This window comes from Balaenoptera ricei, chromosome 6 (assembly GCF_028023285.1).
Source record: "Balaenoptera ricei isolate mBalRic1 chromosome 6, mBalRic1.hap2, whole genome shotgun sequence".
Taxonomy (NCBI): Eukaryota; Metazoa; Chordata; class Mammalia; order Artiodactyla; family Balaenopteridae; genus Balaenoptera; species Balaenoptera ricei.
Genome location: NC_082644.1, coordinates 111,585,291 through 111,602,825, shown reverse-complemented (window position 1 = coordinate 111,602,825; position 17,535 = coordinate 111,585,291). Strand labels below are relative to the sequence as shown.

At 40.4% G+C, this 17,535-nt stretch overlaps 1 protein-coding gene across 8 annotated transcripts in view; it reads left to right on the top strand.

Moving 5' to 3' along the window:
* Nucleotides 1-17,535, top strand: part of DENND1A (DENN domain containing 1A) — a 534,065-nt gene that overhangs the window by 288,760 nt on the left and 227,770 nt on the right. For all 8 annotated transcript variants that reach the window (XM_059925586.1, XM_059925584.1, XM_059925585.1 and 5 more), the window contains exon 9: nucleotides 6,196-6,306. In XM_059925586.1, the coding sequence (XP_059781569.1) occupies nucleotides 6,196-6,306 (111 nt within the window). The remainder of the gene's footprint in view (nucleotides 1-6,195; nucleotides 6,307-17,535) is intronic.

Here is a 17,535-nt window from a genome sequence, read left to right as displayed (position 1 = left end):
CTAAAATAACCTAAATTCTTATTTTAAAAAATTAATTGAGGATTTTAAAGGTTTACATTATGGTAAAATAATCCGAGCAAGAGTTATTTCAGGAAATAAGGCCCATGGACAAAACCAGCCTCTTGCCTTAGAAACCTCCTCCAGACACGGTACAGTAAGTCTTTATCATCTATACTGTGTATAAAGCTGAGAGTGACAAAGACTAATAAAATGACAGACCGTGGGGCGGACTAGCATCTGTTTCGAAGGCTCCAAGGAGTACCCAGCTTAGAGTCAGTTCTTTAGTTTGGGGATTATCTCATTTCCCTAAGGTACTGAACCTAAGACCCTTTTTCTCTGAGCCCCACTGTATCCCCTCCCATCCGAGGCCCATTCCACCTCCCATCACCACCCCCACCCCCACCTGCTTCCTCACCCGGGGCGTGGATCGCAGTGAGCCTGAAGTCCCCAGCCACCTGGATCGGCACAGGAGCCAGCAGGGACAACTAGAAGGGAGCAGCCATTATGTGGCTTCTCCTGGGGGAAATGGGGTTTTGCCAAGTGTCTTCCTTTCTTCTTTGTCTGGATTTAGAGCCACAGAGAGTTAGAGCTGAAAGTGTTCTTCCCCGCTGTTGCTTTGTAGAAATGAAAAGCCTGGAGAGCCATGTACGTGCCTCTTCTGAAGCTCAACTTCCGGGCTGCTCTTTGTCTGTTAACCAGAGACCTTCCTCGGACTTGAGCCCTGTTCGGCCTGGGAAGTGGTCAGCTTTGTGTCCCTGCTACCCAGCCCTACAGAGTGGGCCCAAATAATAATTACTAGGCGTATAGGAGGATGCTCGGAGGCACATAACTATATGTAACTGAAAATATGCTTAAACTCCATGAATAGGAAAGGAATGTTCTTCCTTAAGCCTAAAAACTTACTAGCACTGAGAAAACAGCCCTTTGGAGCATGGACACTGGGAAGTAGTCTGTCTAAGCAAGGTTTTCCTTTTTAGCAGGTGAGTCAGTCACATGGAGGAGTAATTGCCAGGGAATAAAGGGGGTGGTTATTTAGGCTTAGCCATGATGGCATTATAACCCAGGACACTAGGCCTAAGACTAGGAGGACAGCAATACCATGTTTGACAGGATTGATGGTTCTTTAGAAGAAGGATTGATCCTTCATTAAAAGACTGGACTCTCCCTTTAAAAAAAAACTTGTTGGGCAAGTGGACAGATGTGGAGCACAGGAACCTGGAAGTCTGGGCCTTGTCCCAGATCCTTCCTACCCCCTTTCAAAGTCTGACCCATTGTCAAGTCCTGTGATTCCACTTTACAGAGATCTGTGACATTCATATTCAAAGCTTTTATCTGAATAGCTTGTAATCATTCTTTCCCTGAATGTGGCAGTAGCCTGTTAGCTGCTTGCCCTGCCTCCTGCTTGCCCTCCGTTGTGCATCCTCTACAGGACCTCTAGGAAGATCTTTCTGCAGCACAGATAGGACCATCCTGATTCTTCAGCAGCTCCCTGTTACCTGTGGAGAAAGTCTAGGCTCCCACAGGATCTGAACCCAGCTCCCCTGCCCCAGCACACTCCCTGCCCTGCACCCTGCCCTTCACTCCACTGACCTGCATAGAGCTGCTCTCTCCCCTTTGCCTCTGGCTGGGACACGCTTCTCCCCCTGTCCCCTAAGTGAACCCCTTGTTGGGAGGCCCAGAGAAGTATCTTCTCCTCTGTCAAGTCTTCCCCAGCCTTCCCCCCATATCCATCTGGCAGAGTTGAATCTTCCCTTCTCAGCCAGCCCTGGCGTGTGTCTAGCCTGGATCACAGTTCTTGGCATATGAGGTTTCTGGGTCTAACGCTGCTCCTAGAAAATGGGGATCATGTTTAGTTAATCTCTGCAGGCCTAGCTCCCAGGGTGGTACTAAGCACTTAGTAGGAGTCAAACACGTGTTTGTTGACTGGCTGATTATAGGATACAGAAATGGAAGATTAAAGACTTAGTTCCACTGAAGCCAAGTGCTGGGAGAAAGTGGCATACCTGTGTTTTTTATAAATATAAGCTCACAATATGTTCTGGCTACAGTCTTAACTTAGGACAACTTGCCATGGAAGCCTTCTCTTCTTATTCCTCGTTCCCTATACTGTGTTCTTGCCTATCTGAGAAATATGATTGACCTGGCTGTGAAATGGACACCTGCCTCTGTGTACAGTTCTCCCTGCCCCCCTGCCCCAGCTACCTGAAGAACAAACCACCTATTTCTTTACATTTTAAATGAATGTAGGGACTTCCCTGGTGGCGCAGTGGTTAAGACTCCGCACTCCCAATGCAGGGGGCCCGGGTTCGATCCCTGGTCCGGGAACTAGATCCCATATGCATGCTGCAACTAAGGAGCCTGCCTGCTGCAACTAAGACCCAACACAACCAAATAAATAAATAAATAAACAAACAAACAAAAATGAATGTAGCCACTGATACCTTTAAAAGCTCCCCTGGGCTTCCCTGGTGGCACAGCGGTTAAGAATCTGCCTGCCAATGCAGGGGACACGGGTTTGTGCCCTGGTCTGGGAAGATCCCACATGCCGCGGAGCAACGAGGCCCGTGAGCCACAATTACTGAGCCTGCGCGTCTGGAGCCTGTGCTCTGCAACAAGAGAGGCCGCGATAGTGAGAGGCCCGCGCATCGTGATGAAGAGTGGCCCCCGCTTGCCGCAACTAGAGAAAGCCCTCGCACAGAAACGAAGACCCAACACAGCCAAAAATAAATAAATAAATAAATAAATAAATTTAAAAAGCTCCCCCTCCTCCAGCTACCTTACCTGACTTTGTGAGTCTCCAATGTCAGTTCTTTTCCTGTGGGCCCCTCATCATTACTAAGTAATTGATCACTTCATCCAACTCAGACCCAGGTTTTCTGAAGTCAAGCGGTCCATTCTTCCTAACATACCACGTTGTCCCCCCTTCGAGGCCCTCGTGTTTCTCTTATACCACCCTGCTCACGCCTGAGCTAATGAGCAGTAGTCTTCAGTCAGTTGCTTTCTCCACTCATTGATTCTCTCTTTCATCAAACTGCTAAGATGATGGGATACATCATTTTACCCAAAGGAATCTCAGTCTGGTGGCAAAAACATACTTGTAACTGAGTGATTATAAGATAGAGACAAATTGTCATGGAAGCACAAAGGGCAGCTTGACAAATGAGGAGTTGAGGAAGCCTTTCAGGAGAAGGTGACATTTGAGCTGAGTCATGAAAAGTAAATGGGTGTCCTCAAGGAAGAGAAGAGCCTTCTAGGCAGAGGAAACAGAGGAAGTAAAGGCCTGGCGGTATGAAAAGCATGGCAGGTCTGAGAAATTGAGGGTGGTTGTAGCTTAAGCCACCGGATTCTTAAAGGCAGGGGGAAGGAGGCCCCTCACTCTGAGGGGTTTTCTTCTGAGATAAGGCTTGATGGGAGCTGCAAGGGCTCCCTCCAGGTGTTCCCAAGGTCCGTTCTGCCCCACAGGTGCTCCTATGGCTGATCGAGGTTCCCAGTCCATTCCCACCCACTCCCACTGCCTAGGCGGGTGGCGTCCCAGAAGGAAAGAGGCAGGGAGGAAGCAGATAAGAAAGACAGCTTCTGTTTAGACACAAATATCTTGGTAATCAGCACAGATGGGATGAGAAATACCAAAAAAAGTACATGACAGTTTAGAGAGAATTTGGTTAAATGTTACATATTTTTAACATACCTGTGTAGAGTTTTTGGACCAAGCACCTGAATCCTTCAGAACCTGGTTGGCCTGGGGGTTATGCCTCAACCAAGTGGTGTTTTTATTTCAGAAATGTTCCCTTCCCCATCCACAAAAGTATCCTTGTGATTTTTTTTTCTCCCACCAAAATAAGGCGCAGGATTTGTCTCTGACGCTGTGTCTCCCTATTTGGACGGCAAGCTGTGTAACATATTTCTACCCAGCGTGAAGCTTCTTGGCAGACTCTTGAGGCCACGTTTTGGTGGCTTCAGAGTTATCTTTGGATCTGTCAAAAGTGCTAATGGGCTTTCTGGCCTTCTTTAAGCTCCTCATTTCTATTTTCTTTTTACTTCCATCCTCTCCTAAAAGAAAAATTCATGTAATTCATCAGCAGTTAAGCATTTTACTGAAATGCTCAGCTGAGGGCCTTGTATTTTTGTTTGCGAGAATAACTCTGCCATGTCACTGTCTTCAGAACAAACCCCACCCTGACTTCATTAGCTCAGCACTCCTCAGTCCACTGGGCCAGAGGTACACTTGTTGACTAATTTATACTGCCTTCTTGTTTGCTCAGTTTTGTTTTTCAAGTTTGTGTGGCAGTTAGAGCAAGAGTTTGGGGTTCAGGAAACCTGGTTTTGAAACTTGGCCCTTTCCAGCTGGGTGACCTTTGGAAGACTGTTCAACCTTCCTGAGCCTCAGTTTTCCCATCTATAAAATGGAGATGATAATGCCTTCCTCAGGGTTTTTGAGAAGATTAGAGAGAACGCAGGTAAAATACCTGTTTCCTGGCCCAGAAGGATTACTCAATAAATGGAATAACAATTTTTAACAGAAACACTTTTTCTTTTGCCATACTTTGATCCTGCATGTTCTTTCCAAATACAAGTTTTATCTACTATTTTTAGTGGTGGTTAAAAAAAACAAAAAAACCCCACAGGTTTAAAGACAAAACCACCCAAGACTGAACAATGCCTTATCCGCTTACTATATGATCTTGGTCAAGTTACTTCTCTGTGCCTCTGTTTTCTTATCTGTATATAGAGATGATAATATTTGTTCAAGGAGTGGCTTCAAGATGAGTGAAATAATATATGTAAAGCCTCATATATTGTAGATATTTAAAAGTATTTAAGAGGGAGAATGTAATGTAAGGGAAAGTATAGGGCTATGGTGTTGCATCTGTGTCCAAAATCTGACTGTACCAGTTACTGAATCTCTCCCAGACTTAGTTTACCTATATGTTGGAAAGAATAATACCTCATTGGATTTTTGTGAAGATTGCTTAAAATTACACGTTTAAGAGTACCTGGTCCAGTGCCTGAGACTTGGTAGGTAGTCAGTATGCAGACCTATTAATTCACTCATGCTTTATTTATAAAGGTCGAGAGTTAACCTGGTACTCAAATCAAACAATAATAAATCATAAGTGCCCATTCTTATTTCCAACCCATAATATTGTCGAAAAGCACTTTATGCTATTTTGCATATAAAATCCACCTGGTTTACTTGAATTTATGGGTTATGGATCTTTCATCATTATAAACTGCAACCCCTGGCAATAGCGTTCCTTCCCTCTCCAACCCCCTTCATTTTCAGAGGATTATATTGTATGGCATTGAAAACCTGTAACATTGAAGAAATTAGCATATTCATGTGTATTATTAAAGTCAGGTGGGTATAGAAAAGGTTGCAGAAATGAAACACATTACATTTTTTCTGAAATCTGAAGAGTACCAATCTACAGTACTAATTAAAGGAATGAAGCCCAGGCTACACACAAAAGCTAGTTTAAAACACTGCTTTGTCACAACTTGCTACTGCTTGTCTTCGATGGTTTTTTCCCCCTTTTGAGTGAAATACCTGGAAATTGTAGATCTTGGAAATTGCTCTACTTCCAGCTGAGGCATTTTAGAGAATGTAAACTGTGGAGGAGGGGACCGCAGCCGTGATGACAGGAGAGGAGCATGCCTGGCCTTTGCAGGTGGGGCCTGTTGGACAGAAACAGGCTCTGTGCCAGAAGCATTTTGGTCCCTGGGTACTTTCTTTTGCTTAGACGTATGGCACAGTGCATTGGGAAAGTTCTAGGACCCAGGGTCAGAGGATATGAGCTGCAGTCTCATCTTCACTGCTCATTAGGTTTTTTGATCTTGGCATCTCTCTCTTGCCTTTGTTTCCTCATTTTTAAGATTGCAGACTTCTTGTCCTGCTCACCTTTCGGAGCTGACGTGAAGAGCAAGCACAGTGCTGCATGTGACTTCACGTTGCAAACTGTAATCACCACCCAGAGGTGTGCTTGCTCAGACTCCTTCATCTCTAAGGTCTCTTCCAACTTTGCATTTCACAATTTACATGTGAGTGAGATTTGGTCTCCCAGGGAGAAAGCATAGGACTGGGGAAGAGGGGAGTATACTTTCTGATTATTTTCTGTTTCTCGTGCTTCTGTTAGATACCGTTTGTAATAAGAACAAACAAAGTAAGCCCCAAACCTCCCTTCTTCTTTCTCCTAGAGAAATCTGACAGAGTATTTTGTGGCTGTGGATGTAAACAACATGCTGCACCTGTACGCAAGCATGCTCTGCGAGCGCCGGATCCTCATCATCTGCAGCAAACTCAGCACTGTGAGTAGACAGTCGAGGCGGGCTTTTGAATTTTATTTTAATTGAAAGATGTATCGGAAAGATTAAAGAAAAGTTTAGAAAAAGAAATCAGCCACAATCCCCTCAGGTAGTAACATGTCATTTTCATTAATTATTCATGTTCCTTCACAGTGTCAATGCACATTTCATTTATTCTTGTAGTTTCACAATCAATTATAAATAGTTTCCCATTTGATCGTGTGTTATGAACACTTTGCATATTTCCACATTCTTCCATTATTGTCATTTTTTATATGTCTGTATCATATTCCATTATACTGATGTGTCATCGCTTGCTAAATCTTTCTTCTCTTCATGGCCATTTAGGTAGTTCGTAGTTTAATTCTTTAGTAGGTGACACTGCAGTGAACATCTTTTGGCTACATTTGACTGATACAGTTTGTATTCTAAGCATTGGGACCACTGGGTCGAAGGACTGAATGAGTGCTATGACTTATGGATGCCAAATTGCTTCCCAAACAGGCTATGCTCTTTTATAGTGGATGCTGCCAGCTGTGCATGAGTGTACCATTTGCACTGCAGCCTTGCCAGAATTGTGTGTGTGCTCGTGGACGTGTGCTTTAATTTTCCAAATAAAATAGGCATAAAATGGTATTGCAGGTTTGCTTTATTTTTAATTTCTTTGGTTAGAGGTAACTGAACATTTTCCATGCTTTGTTTTTTTTTCCCCCCTATTTGCATTTTGTTATTTGTTAATGTCTTTTCTCATTTATCTTATAGGGCTCTTGATTTAAAAAAAATAAATTAGGATGAGCTCTTTTTATATTGTAAAAACTTTTACTATATAATATAAATTTTTTCATATTCTTTTTATGTTAGTTTTTTTAACTTGCTAAGTATAGGAGTTTATATTTTTCCCAGTATCTATTATGAAAATTCTCAAACACAGAAAATTGAAATCAGTTTGCAGTGAACAGCCGCATAATTCCATCTAGATTCTGCCATTAACATATTTCTGTGCTTGCTTTGGCCCATCTTTATCCATCTATCCATCCCTCATACCATCCATCAAGCCATCTTATTTTTTGATGCATTTCAAAGTAAATCACAGACATCACTATGCTTCTCCCCAATAATTGCGTATGTTTGTTCTTAACTAAAGTTCAATATCTGTTTACAGTATTTTTTTTTCTTTTTGAGGTAAAACTTACAAAAAGATATTGACTAGGAGAAGTTGACTGTTTGAGAGGGTAGAAAGACCATCTTACGGTGGGAATTTCCCTATTGACGTTCCTATGGATAGAATCATAGGCCTATGATTTACCTATGTGTTTACCCATGAATTCAAGGCACCTAATGATGCAAACTTAGTGAGACCTCTAGAGTTTTCTTTATGGTTTTCATTGTAATTTTATTATTTATTTTTTTGGTATTGTTTGCTTGTCAAGAATGCACAATTTTTTAATTGCCTGCTAGGTGCTAGGCTTACAACGCATAGTAGGTGATAAAAGCACGGCCCTTGCCCTCAAGGGAAAAACAGCCCATAATAGACCTCTTGCTTTGTTTTGCATTTGGTTTTAAACTCGTAAGTGTAGTTCGTAATCTCAGGGCCTGAACACCCAGACTGAGGTTCAGAATGAGAATATTGCCAACCAGATTTATCATTGCCTCTTTATGAGGCTGGATAGATTAAGAGTACATTTGAAAGAGTCTAGTCCATAACCAGTTACTGTTGCTTTGAAGTATTAAACTTAAGTAGAACAAAAATAGGACATCATAACAGTGGAATTGAATTCCCATGATGTTTTTGAGCCTTTAATATGTGCCAGGCACTGTGCTAAGCCCTCTTCATCTATTAACTCATTTAATTGTCACTACAACAGTTTGTAGTAGGTTCTGTTATTTCTCCATATTATAGATAAAGGAAGAATGTATCTTCTGTGTGATTTTGTTTAGATGAATGTAGGGGATTAAACACACAAAGTTATTTCTGCTCCTTCCCAAAACTAAAATGAAATAAACGAGTAAATCAACAAGCACAAAGAGCAGATGCAGCAGAAATCTTAGATATTAAGAAAATGCTGTTATCAATGTTATGCCAACATTCAAAAACTAAGGTGAAATGAACAGAAAAATATAATTTACCAATATTGAATTAAGAAGAAATATAAAAATTGAATTGGTCATTTAATTTATAGAAATTGAATCAATATATAAATTTTTTTTTTTTTACAAAACACTCAGCCTGGATAGCTTTACAGGTATTATCAAATATATCAAGGAACAGGTAATTTCAATCTTAGACAAACTCCTTAAGAGTCTAGAAAAAAGACGGAACACCCCCTGAGCTTTTCTTGTGACACTTGTATAATTTTGACATTCAACTACACGAAGAGACACTACAAGAAAGAAAAGTTATCAGCCAATCTTACTCAGTAACATAGCTGTAGAAATCTTAAACAAAACAGTAGCAAATACATAAAAAATATAATTCATAATAACTGAGTTGACTTTATTCCAGAAATGTAAGGCTGATAATACTAGAAAATCTGTCACTATAGCTCACCACATTAACATATTGAAAGGGAAAATTCAAATGTTCAATATGAATTTTCAATAGAGAAAAAGCATGACCATGTTCATGAATAGGAAGACTCATTATATTAAAGGTATAAATGATGTATATTATAGATTGCATACAATTCCATTCAAAATCCCAATAGGATTTTACATAGTACTTGGCAACCTGATTCTAAAATTAATATGGAAAGCCAAAGGGAGAGCCAGGATATACTTGAAGAAAAAGAATGGGTGATAAAGTTTGCTTTACCAGACATCAAGACTTTTTATAGACCTCTAGTAACTAAGATGCTAGTAACGGCATAGGGATACACAAATAGACTGATGGAACGGAATAGAGATTGCAAAAATGGACCATGTGTGTGGGTTCTTCATATACAACAGAGGTGGCATTGTAAAATCTGGGGAACGGATGGACTTGTCAATAATTGATTATCCACATGGGGAAGAAAAGGGAGATAATTTATATCTTATACAACTTGCAAAACTGAATTCCAAATGGATCAAGGACTTAAATGTCAAAGGCAAAATTTTAAAACTTTAGAAGACAAAGTAGGAGAATAATCTCTGTGATCTTGGAGTAGAAATGGATTCAGTTAAATAATCCAAAATATGCATCATATAAAGGAAAAGATTACAATTGTGAATTTTGTTCATTAAAAAATACCATTCAGAGAATGGAAAGACAAGGCACAAGCTGAGATGAGGTATTTGCTATATATAAAACTGACAGAAGATTAATATCTGAAATATATAAAGAACTACTACAGTAAAAAAAAAAAAAAAGCAGAAGACAAATCTATCAATAGAAACATTGGCAAAAAGCACAAATAGGCATTTCACAGAAGAAACACAAATGGCTAATAAATATATGGAAAGATGCTCAACCACATTAGTAATCACAGAAAAGCAAATTAAAACTACAGTAATTAAAACACTAGGTTTGCAAAAATTAGATGTCTGATAAAGCCAAGTGTTATATTGCAGATGTATTGGAGAATTTCATGTACTACTATTTGAAGAGTATGTGGCACAGAACTATTTGCATATGCCCAACACTCAGCAGTTCCACTCCTGGGTGGAATTGTGTGTGTGTGTCTGTGTGTCTGTGTGTGTACATACACATACCTACACGCTCTTTTTGGTCATGTATAGTGGGATACATGTGCAAGCATGTTCATAGCAGCATTGTTGTTTTGGGTTTTGTTTTTTAAACCTGGAAAGAGCCCACATGACCATCAACAGAGAACTCATAAATTGTTGCATAGTCATACAGTAGAATACTGTGTAAGTGAAGATGAACTACACTATCAGCATGGTGGGGTCTCTAATACAGAATTCTGAGTAAAAGAAACAAGCTACAGAAGAATATACAGTATGATTTCATTAATATAAAATTCAAGTAAGAAAAACTAAATGGTATATTATTTAGGGATACATACAAACCACGGAGGGGGGGAATGATTAACACAAAATTTAGGTAGTAGTTTCCTCAAAGGGAGTGAAAGGAGTATAGTTGGGAAGAGGCATACGTGGGACATCAGAAGTATTACTTTCTGTCTTGAGCTAGGTTAGGGATCAGCAAACCTTTCTGTAAAGGGTCCAATAGTAAATACAGTCATTATTGCAACTACTGGACTCTGACCTTGTAGTTTACAATCAGTAACTAGTGAGTGTGACTGTGTTCCAAGAAGCTTTATTTACAAAAATAGGAGGCACACCAGACTTAGCCTTCGGGCTGTAGTTGGCCAACCCTAAACTAGGTGCTGGGTTTTGGCATCTTAAGTTTTTCTCCTTTAAGTGTCACTTACATGATCTACATACTTTTATATGTATATAGTTTTTAGAATTCTTGAAAAGTTAAAAAAGAAGATACCAAGCCCTTTTATCATGAAATTTTACAATACAGGGATAGAGACAAAGTAGTTCTTGTACAAAGGTTAAGAATCAAACTTGCACAAGATTTTGCCATGGCAATTGTAGAAACCAGAAGATAGTGAAGCAGTGTCTAAACTTCTAAGGGAAAATTATTTCTAACCTGAAATTCTATCCTTATCTGACGGAAGCGCTCAGGAGAGAGTGGCACCAGCCCCTACCACACCTGTCAACCTCCTGTCATCACTAGTCCTCCACTCACCTTCTCTGTTGTGGATGCACTGTCCATCCTTTCTAGGCCAGCCACTCCGCGTGTCCACCTGACTTCATTCAACAAATATTTTTTGTGGCCCTTTCATAGGTACTGGTGATACTACAGTGAACAAAATAGGCAAAAATCCCTGTCCTCACATGAAGCTTACATTCTAGGAGGGTAGATCTTCAATAAATGAGGTGAATTAAATATATGGTACAGTAGCTAGTTCTAAGTACAAGGAGTACAGTAAAGCAGAGGAGGAGAGTGGATGGGGACTGGGGAGGCGGCAGGGATTGCAGTTTAGATAGATGGCCAAGGAGTGCCTCATAGAGAAAGTAGCACTTCAGCGTCCTTCCTGTTACCTTACGGAAATTCCTCCAGCACTGAGCTCCTCTCTCCTGCATCATTATTTGTTCTTCTCTACTGGTACATTCTTAGGCGCTTGCTAACACGGTATAGTGTCTCCCAGACTTCAAAACAAAACATCCTTAACCACATTCCTTTTATCCCATTTGTTTTCTTCCTTTTAGAATAAAATTCCTCAAGAGAGTTATTTCTGTTTCCTGTCTAATTCCTCTCCTCTCATTCTCTCCTCTGTCTTGTGTTAGGAGTTAGCCCCCACCTCCACTGAAACGGCTTTTGTTCAGTCACCAATGACCTCATGTCAAATAAAACGAGTTGATATTAATACTTGCAAAACTCTTAGAACAGAGTTTGGCATAAGGTGTATGTGTATGTTTTTGATAAATTATTAACATCTGTAATGGGAAGTCAAATGTTAATGTTTAAAAAATTTTTTTAATAAATTTATTTGTTTTATTTATTTTTGGCTGCACTGGGTCTTCATTGTTGCCTGCGGCTTTGTCTAGTTGCGGTGAGCGGGGGCTACTCTTCGTTGTGGTGCGTGGGCTTCTCATTGCGGTGGCTTCTCTTGTTGCGGAGCACGGGCTCTAGGCGCGCGGTCTTCAATAGTCGTGGCACACAGGCTTACTTGCTCCGTGGCATGTGGGATCTTCCAGGGCCCGAACCCGTGTCCCCTGCATTGGCAGGCAGATTCTTAACCACTGCGCCACCAGGGAAGCCCTAATGTTTAAAATTTTAAATCAAGAAATAGTTATTTAGAAATAAGGAGATAAATACTGTGTTGAATGGGATTACTTTGAATTAAGGGTAAGGAGTATCATGAGATGGACTGCTACTTGCCAGGAGTATAAGCCTTTAGCAGTTTTTGTTTTGTTTTTCAGACTATAAACACATTACTTTGACTCAAAAAAAATTTTTTTTAACAAACAATTGGTTCTTAACTGAGTTCTGAGTTTTACTAACTGATGGTAGAAATCTCTTTAGGGAAGGGGAGGGGCCTCCTTATACCTCACATGGGACCAGCAGCATCCTGATGAGTTACGTGCAGTTTCTCTGGGGATAAGTAGCTGAGCAGACATCAGTTTTATCCAAGCCTCTGGACCCCTTCAATTTCAGAATTAAAAAGTTTTCTAATTGTTGTCTTTTACTTCCTTAATAGTGGCTTTTTATTATCTTCTCGATGAAGGAGAATGCAAAGGCTACTTTAGCCTGAAGTTTCTGATGACCCTCTCTTGACAGATCCAGATGTGGCCTGTCATACCTTGACAAACCAGATTTTTCTCAATTTTGTTTGATAAGATGTGGGCTTAATGCTTCTCAGAGCCATCAAGAATCTGAAAGATAAAAGCTGTTGAACACCCCAGAGTGCCGTCTTCCATAAAAATGACTGTGCGTCAATAGAGACAAACCCAGCCATGTTTAGTCCAGGTAATATTCATTTCAGGCTTTCTCGGTCAATAATGTTGTCATATTCTGTATAAGAAAAATGTTAAGTTTTTGTTCTTTTTGTGCAGTTAATGTATATTGATTGTTTTCCTTTATAAATGATAAATAGGGAAGGCTTAACTACATCTTGTTCTCTAATGTAAATACTTCAGTGAGATTTCTTCTAACACAAAGGCCCTATTTTTCTTACAGATTTTCATATCTGAGTTTAACTCATATTGCTTTTTTGATAACTCTTATGGATAGCAAGTAGGTCTAAAATAAGACCTTTATAACGATAATATCATCTAATATCATCTAATTGCAACAGAAGTCCTATTATCCCATTTTACAGACTGGCCCATCCACTCAGAGAGATGGGTTAACTTGCCCAAGGTCACGTCCTAGTCATAGAAGAGACAGATATTGCAGGTGGGTTATTATGATGCAGTGTCAGGGGAAGGGAGCCTTCGGCTTCAGGAAAGGGAGAAACAACCAATAATTACACGTACAGATGAGTCTTAGCCCCTTCAAAGTGCTTGCTGTGGGGACCAGGTTATGTTTATCGGGTGCCATCTCTCAAACGAACATCAGAATCCTTGTGTGGGAACTGTCACAAGAACCAGAGACACATTGTTAAGAATATCTGTCACACTTGAGGGAATCTGAAAATTCTCATAAACAGCCAAAAAGATACTCTGAGTCAAAGCTGGTGGATAATGTGGCTGGTGGAGCTGGTAAGGCTGGTTTGGGTAAAAGGTACATCCTGATTGTATAGTATTTAGGGAAGCTTCTTATGTAGCCTGTAAATAGCTCCAAGACTACCAAAGACGTACTGACAGCATCCGTAGATTAAGCATGTAGGACACCCTTCTTTAGATTTGCTCTATATTTTATATGGCAGGTCCCCAATTATCCCCCACACCCTTTAAAAATTCTCTTAAGTTAATGTTTTTGAGCCACCTACTATGTGCCAGTCACTGTGCCAATCTTTTTTTTTTTTTTTTCTCATTTGTTCTTGCAGGAACCCTAAGAACTAGTTGATTTTATTTTCCTTTTTCAGATGAGAATATTGGCACTTGGAAAGTTGTAGTGCCTTGCCTAAGATGAGCAGCGGAGATGGGATTAAAACCGCCTTCTCTTGGCTCCAAGCCAGCCCCCTTCTTACTATCTCATACTGCCCCCTTGGTAACTCACCGTTTGTCATGAGTTCCCTTTGACACTTGTACCCAGAGAAATATTTTTGGTATGATTCTGTTGACCATGGATCTGAAATCACAGAAAGAATTTCAGTCTGGATATTGCCTTGGAATGCACACTTAAGCTTTCCACTTCAGATTTAGTGAGCGTTTTCTATGTGCCTGGCACCAGGGAAGCAGAAGGCCAATATGTGAATGTCTAACTGGCATACTGACCCTATTGGCCAAAGCCCCATTTCCACGAGTGCCGTTCAGATTTAGCCCACCCTGTCTGCATGTTGTTAGACTCTCCCAGCCCCACCTGCGCCGCTCCTCTGCTGTGAGCCCAGCCTTGGTGCGTCCCTGCGGCATGTCTCCCCCAACTCACTGTGGCTTCAGGTTTTGTGTACTGCAGTTCCTTTCAGCCCCCGTGTATCTTGGCCCTAATCGCTCCCTCTATGACATAGGGGTGCTGCAAGAAGTTGTGAAGACTAAGAATATCCAGTTAAATGATGACAAAAGCATATTTACTTTACAAAGGAATGTGTATTTGTTTTATTCAGCAGATGCTTTTTAAAACAAGTTCTTAGGAAGGAAGCACAGTTTAGTGGCAAGACTGTTACCTAATTAATTGAGCCTCCACACCTAATTATTTGTGTGGTACCCATAACTGTGAAAAGAATTACTACTTTTCTGATAGTACATCATGTAAGGAAGGAAAAAAAACAAAACAAAAAACCTAATATCTTCTCCCTGTCAGTGTCTTCCTGTTAGTCCCAGAGAATGTGGGCTTTGGGCAGGTCTTGGACATTGGTGACCTGGGGAATGGTGGGTGATACTTCTATCTCTCCCCCACCCCACCCCACCCACCGCGCCCTGAGGTCTGACCCTTAGTAGACACTTCAGTGTTGGCATGAAGGGATGGGTAACTTCCCAGCCTTGCTCCCGTCCTGTCCCATCCACTTCCACTGACAGCGTCCACTATCTTATCACCACCTGGTCTTGTGACCTAAGAAGGGCCAGCTTGTGGACTAGGGAGTTTTTCAGATTTAGCTTCATCTTTACTTTCCTGATTAATTCCACCTGGCCGTGACTACCCCCAGCCTGTGTAGTGGGTTGGGTACCTAAATGATGTGTGTAAAGCTTTCCTAGCTCTTCTGGGCTAGAAGTAACTAATCCTGTTTGCTTATCTGCAGCCCTTGAAGCCTAGATGAGAGTGGCAGTTTAAGAAGGTTTGAAATACTGGACTAGAGCCAGGGCCTCTTTGCCTGCGCACTCCACTCTGCATGTTCCAGCCGTAGGAACAAACTGCATTATTTTGTTTCAAACTGTGCTCAAGGGAAGCCAAGACCTTGTAACTGGAAACTTACCAAACAGAGAATTCTAAGACTAAATTTAGTGTTCCATTTAAAAAATAAAATAAATCGAACATTTTGTCTGTTCATCTTTTATATGTTAAAAAAGAGAGAGATTAACCTAGTTCACACTAACAACCTAAGAAGAGTATTCAAAGAAGTGAGAAGAAAACTAATCCCTTTTGGTGAAGAGGGAAATCCTTAACAAAATGTAATGAAGTGGCATGAAATACAGACTCTGCAGCCAAACTTTCAAATAGCATAGCCTGTCTAATCTCCATCACATAAAATTTTATTGTGGCTCAGAGAATATTAAAAACTGTTAGAAATAGATGAAAGGAACTTCCATTGGCAGGAAATAGGAGTAGAGATTGGTATGTTTTATTTATGTGGTTTTTCTCTGGTTTTTAAATGTAAATACAATTAACTGCTTTCTGAACTATGTTCTCCATGTAATTACCTGTGAGTTCGTTTTCTCTTGTTCATGTTGAACTATAACTAGAATGAAGAACCTTGATGTTATGGAGACTATATAAACTATGTAGTATATAGAGTAACAACTGTTTAATTTGCAATACTTTACAAATTGTTGTGACATCAGCCAGCCATGGTCTCCCTACTAGTTCTTACCTTCCTCTCCTGCCTCTTGCTCAACACATTGAGCACATGTTTTGGACTAGCCAGAGGATTCAGATTGTTAGTGATTCCCAAATTCTGATCCATGGATTAGTTGTGTTAGAAATCACTGAGAGAATTTGTTAAAAATTCAAGTTCTTGGGCACCACCTCCAGACATTCTGATTCAAAAGATCTAACATGGGACCGTGGGATGTCTGTTTTTTTAAGGTTCCCCAAATGATTGATACACAAGCAGATTCAGAACCAGTGAATAGACAGTTCTCTCAGACAGTATTTATTCTTTGATTATTTTGCATCATTAGAGTTCTTTTCATTTTGAGACTATGTAATAGAGGCTGATTAAGTTTGTTTAGAAAATATTTGTGAGTACAGATTAGCACTAAAAAATTCTTTGTTTCCATATTTCTCTTTGAGAGAGCTCTGATTTTGACATTGGCTAGTCTAGAACAGGACAGACCTAAGTATAATCTATTTAAGGTCTCAGTAATGTTGGGTGCTGATGTAGTCCACCAGTGTAATTTTAGATACGTGTGTATAAATAGATCTAGAGAGGTGATGTTTCTTTTTAGCCATTGCATTGAGAACACTGGCAGGGTATCTTGTTTATTATTTTAGTAGTATGGTCAATTTGTGAAACAAATGATATGTTCTTTAGATTATAAGACTGATAGCTTTTTTATATGACTCTTATGAATCAAATCTCTACTAAAAAACACTAACAGGTAATATTCAAGTCACTGACATCTTAATATACTTGCAAAAGCCCTAAATGGCACTCACATTGGCAGGCATCTGTGTGGATTTCGTTAAAGAAATTGGAGCACCTACTATGTGCTGAGTCAGTGAGAACAAGAACTCAGAATTTCCTATGGCTTCTGCAAGCTGAAAGTGTGGTCACTGGTGAGCAAGTGTCGTGTGATGTGAGGTTAGACTAGGTAGTTAGGGGCTAGTATAGACCTTGTAAAAGTTCACATTTTTTCTCTTCTGCTATCTCGATACCTATGTGTTCTCCCAGCTAGATGATTCAGACAGGCCTGTTTCTGCTGTCTTTTCCCAAGAAAAAGGACAGCAGGGCTGAAGGAGAGAGCACCAGGCTTCAAGTCAGGATGGTTTTGTTCAGTTTCTACCTGTGTAACTGAATCCTCCCAGCCATGTCACCTTGGGCAGTTTACTTAATCCTTCTGAGTCTCTCTGTTCTCTTCTGTAAAAAGAGGGTAGTAGTAATACCCCCCTCAGGGTTGTTGAAAGGATTCAGTGGTCATAGATATGAAAGCAGGTAGCCCATTGCTGGGCACGTACTACTCATTTAGTAAATGTTGACTCTGAATCCTACCTTTTCAGGGCAATGAGGTCTGATTTGACTTTCAGAAGCAAAGAAGGCAATAGAGATCCTGGAAGAGCTCTTAAGATTTAATTAGTACAACTGGTGAGAGTGGATGGTGAATGAATCCAAGCAACAGAGAATAGTCATGGCAACTCGTATGAGATTTTCCATATCCACCCACTTCTCACTAGTCACATAGTCATTGACTAAATTGTCATTTCTTGTTCAAGTCTCCAGTCATCACTATGTAGAGCTG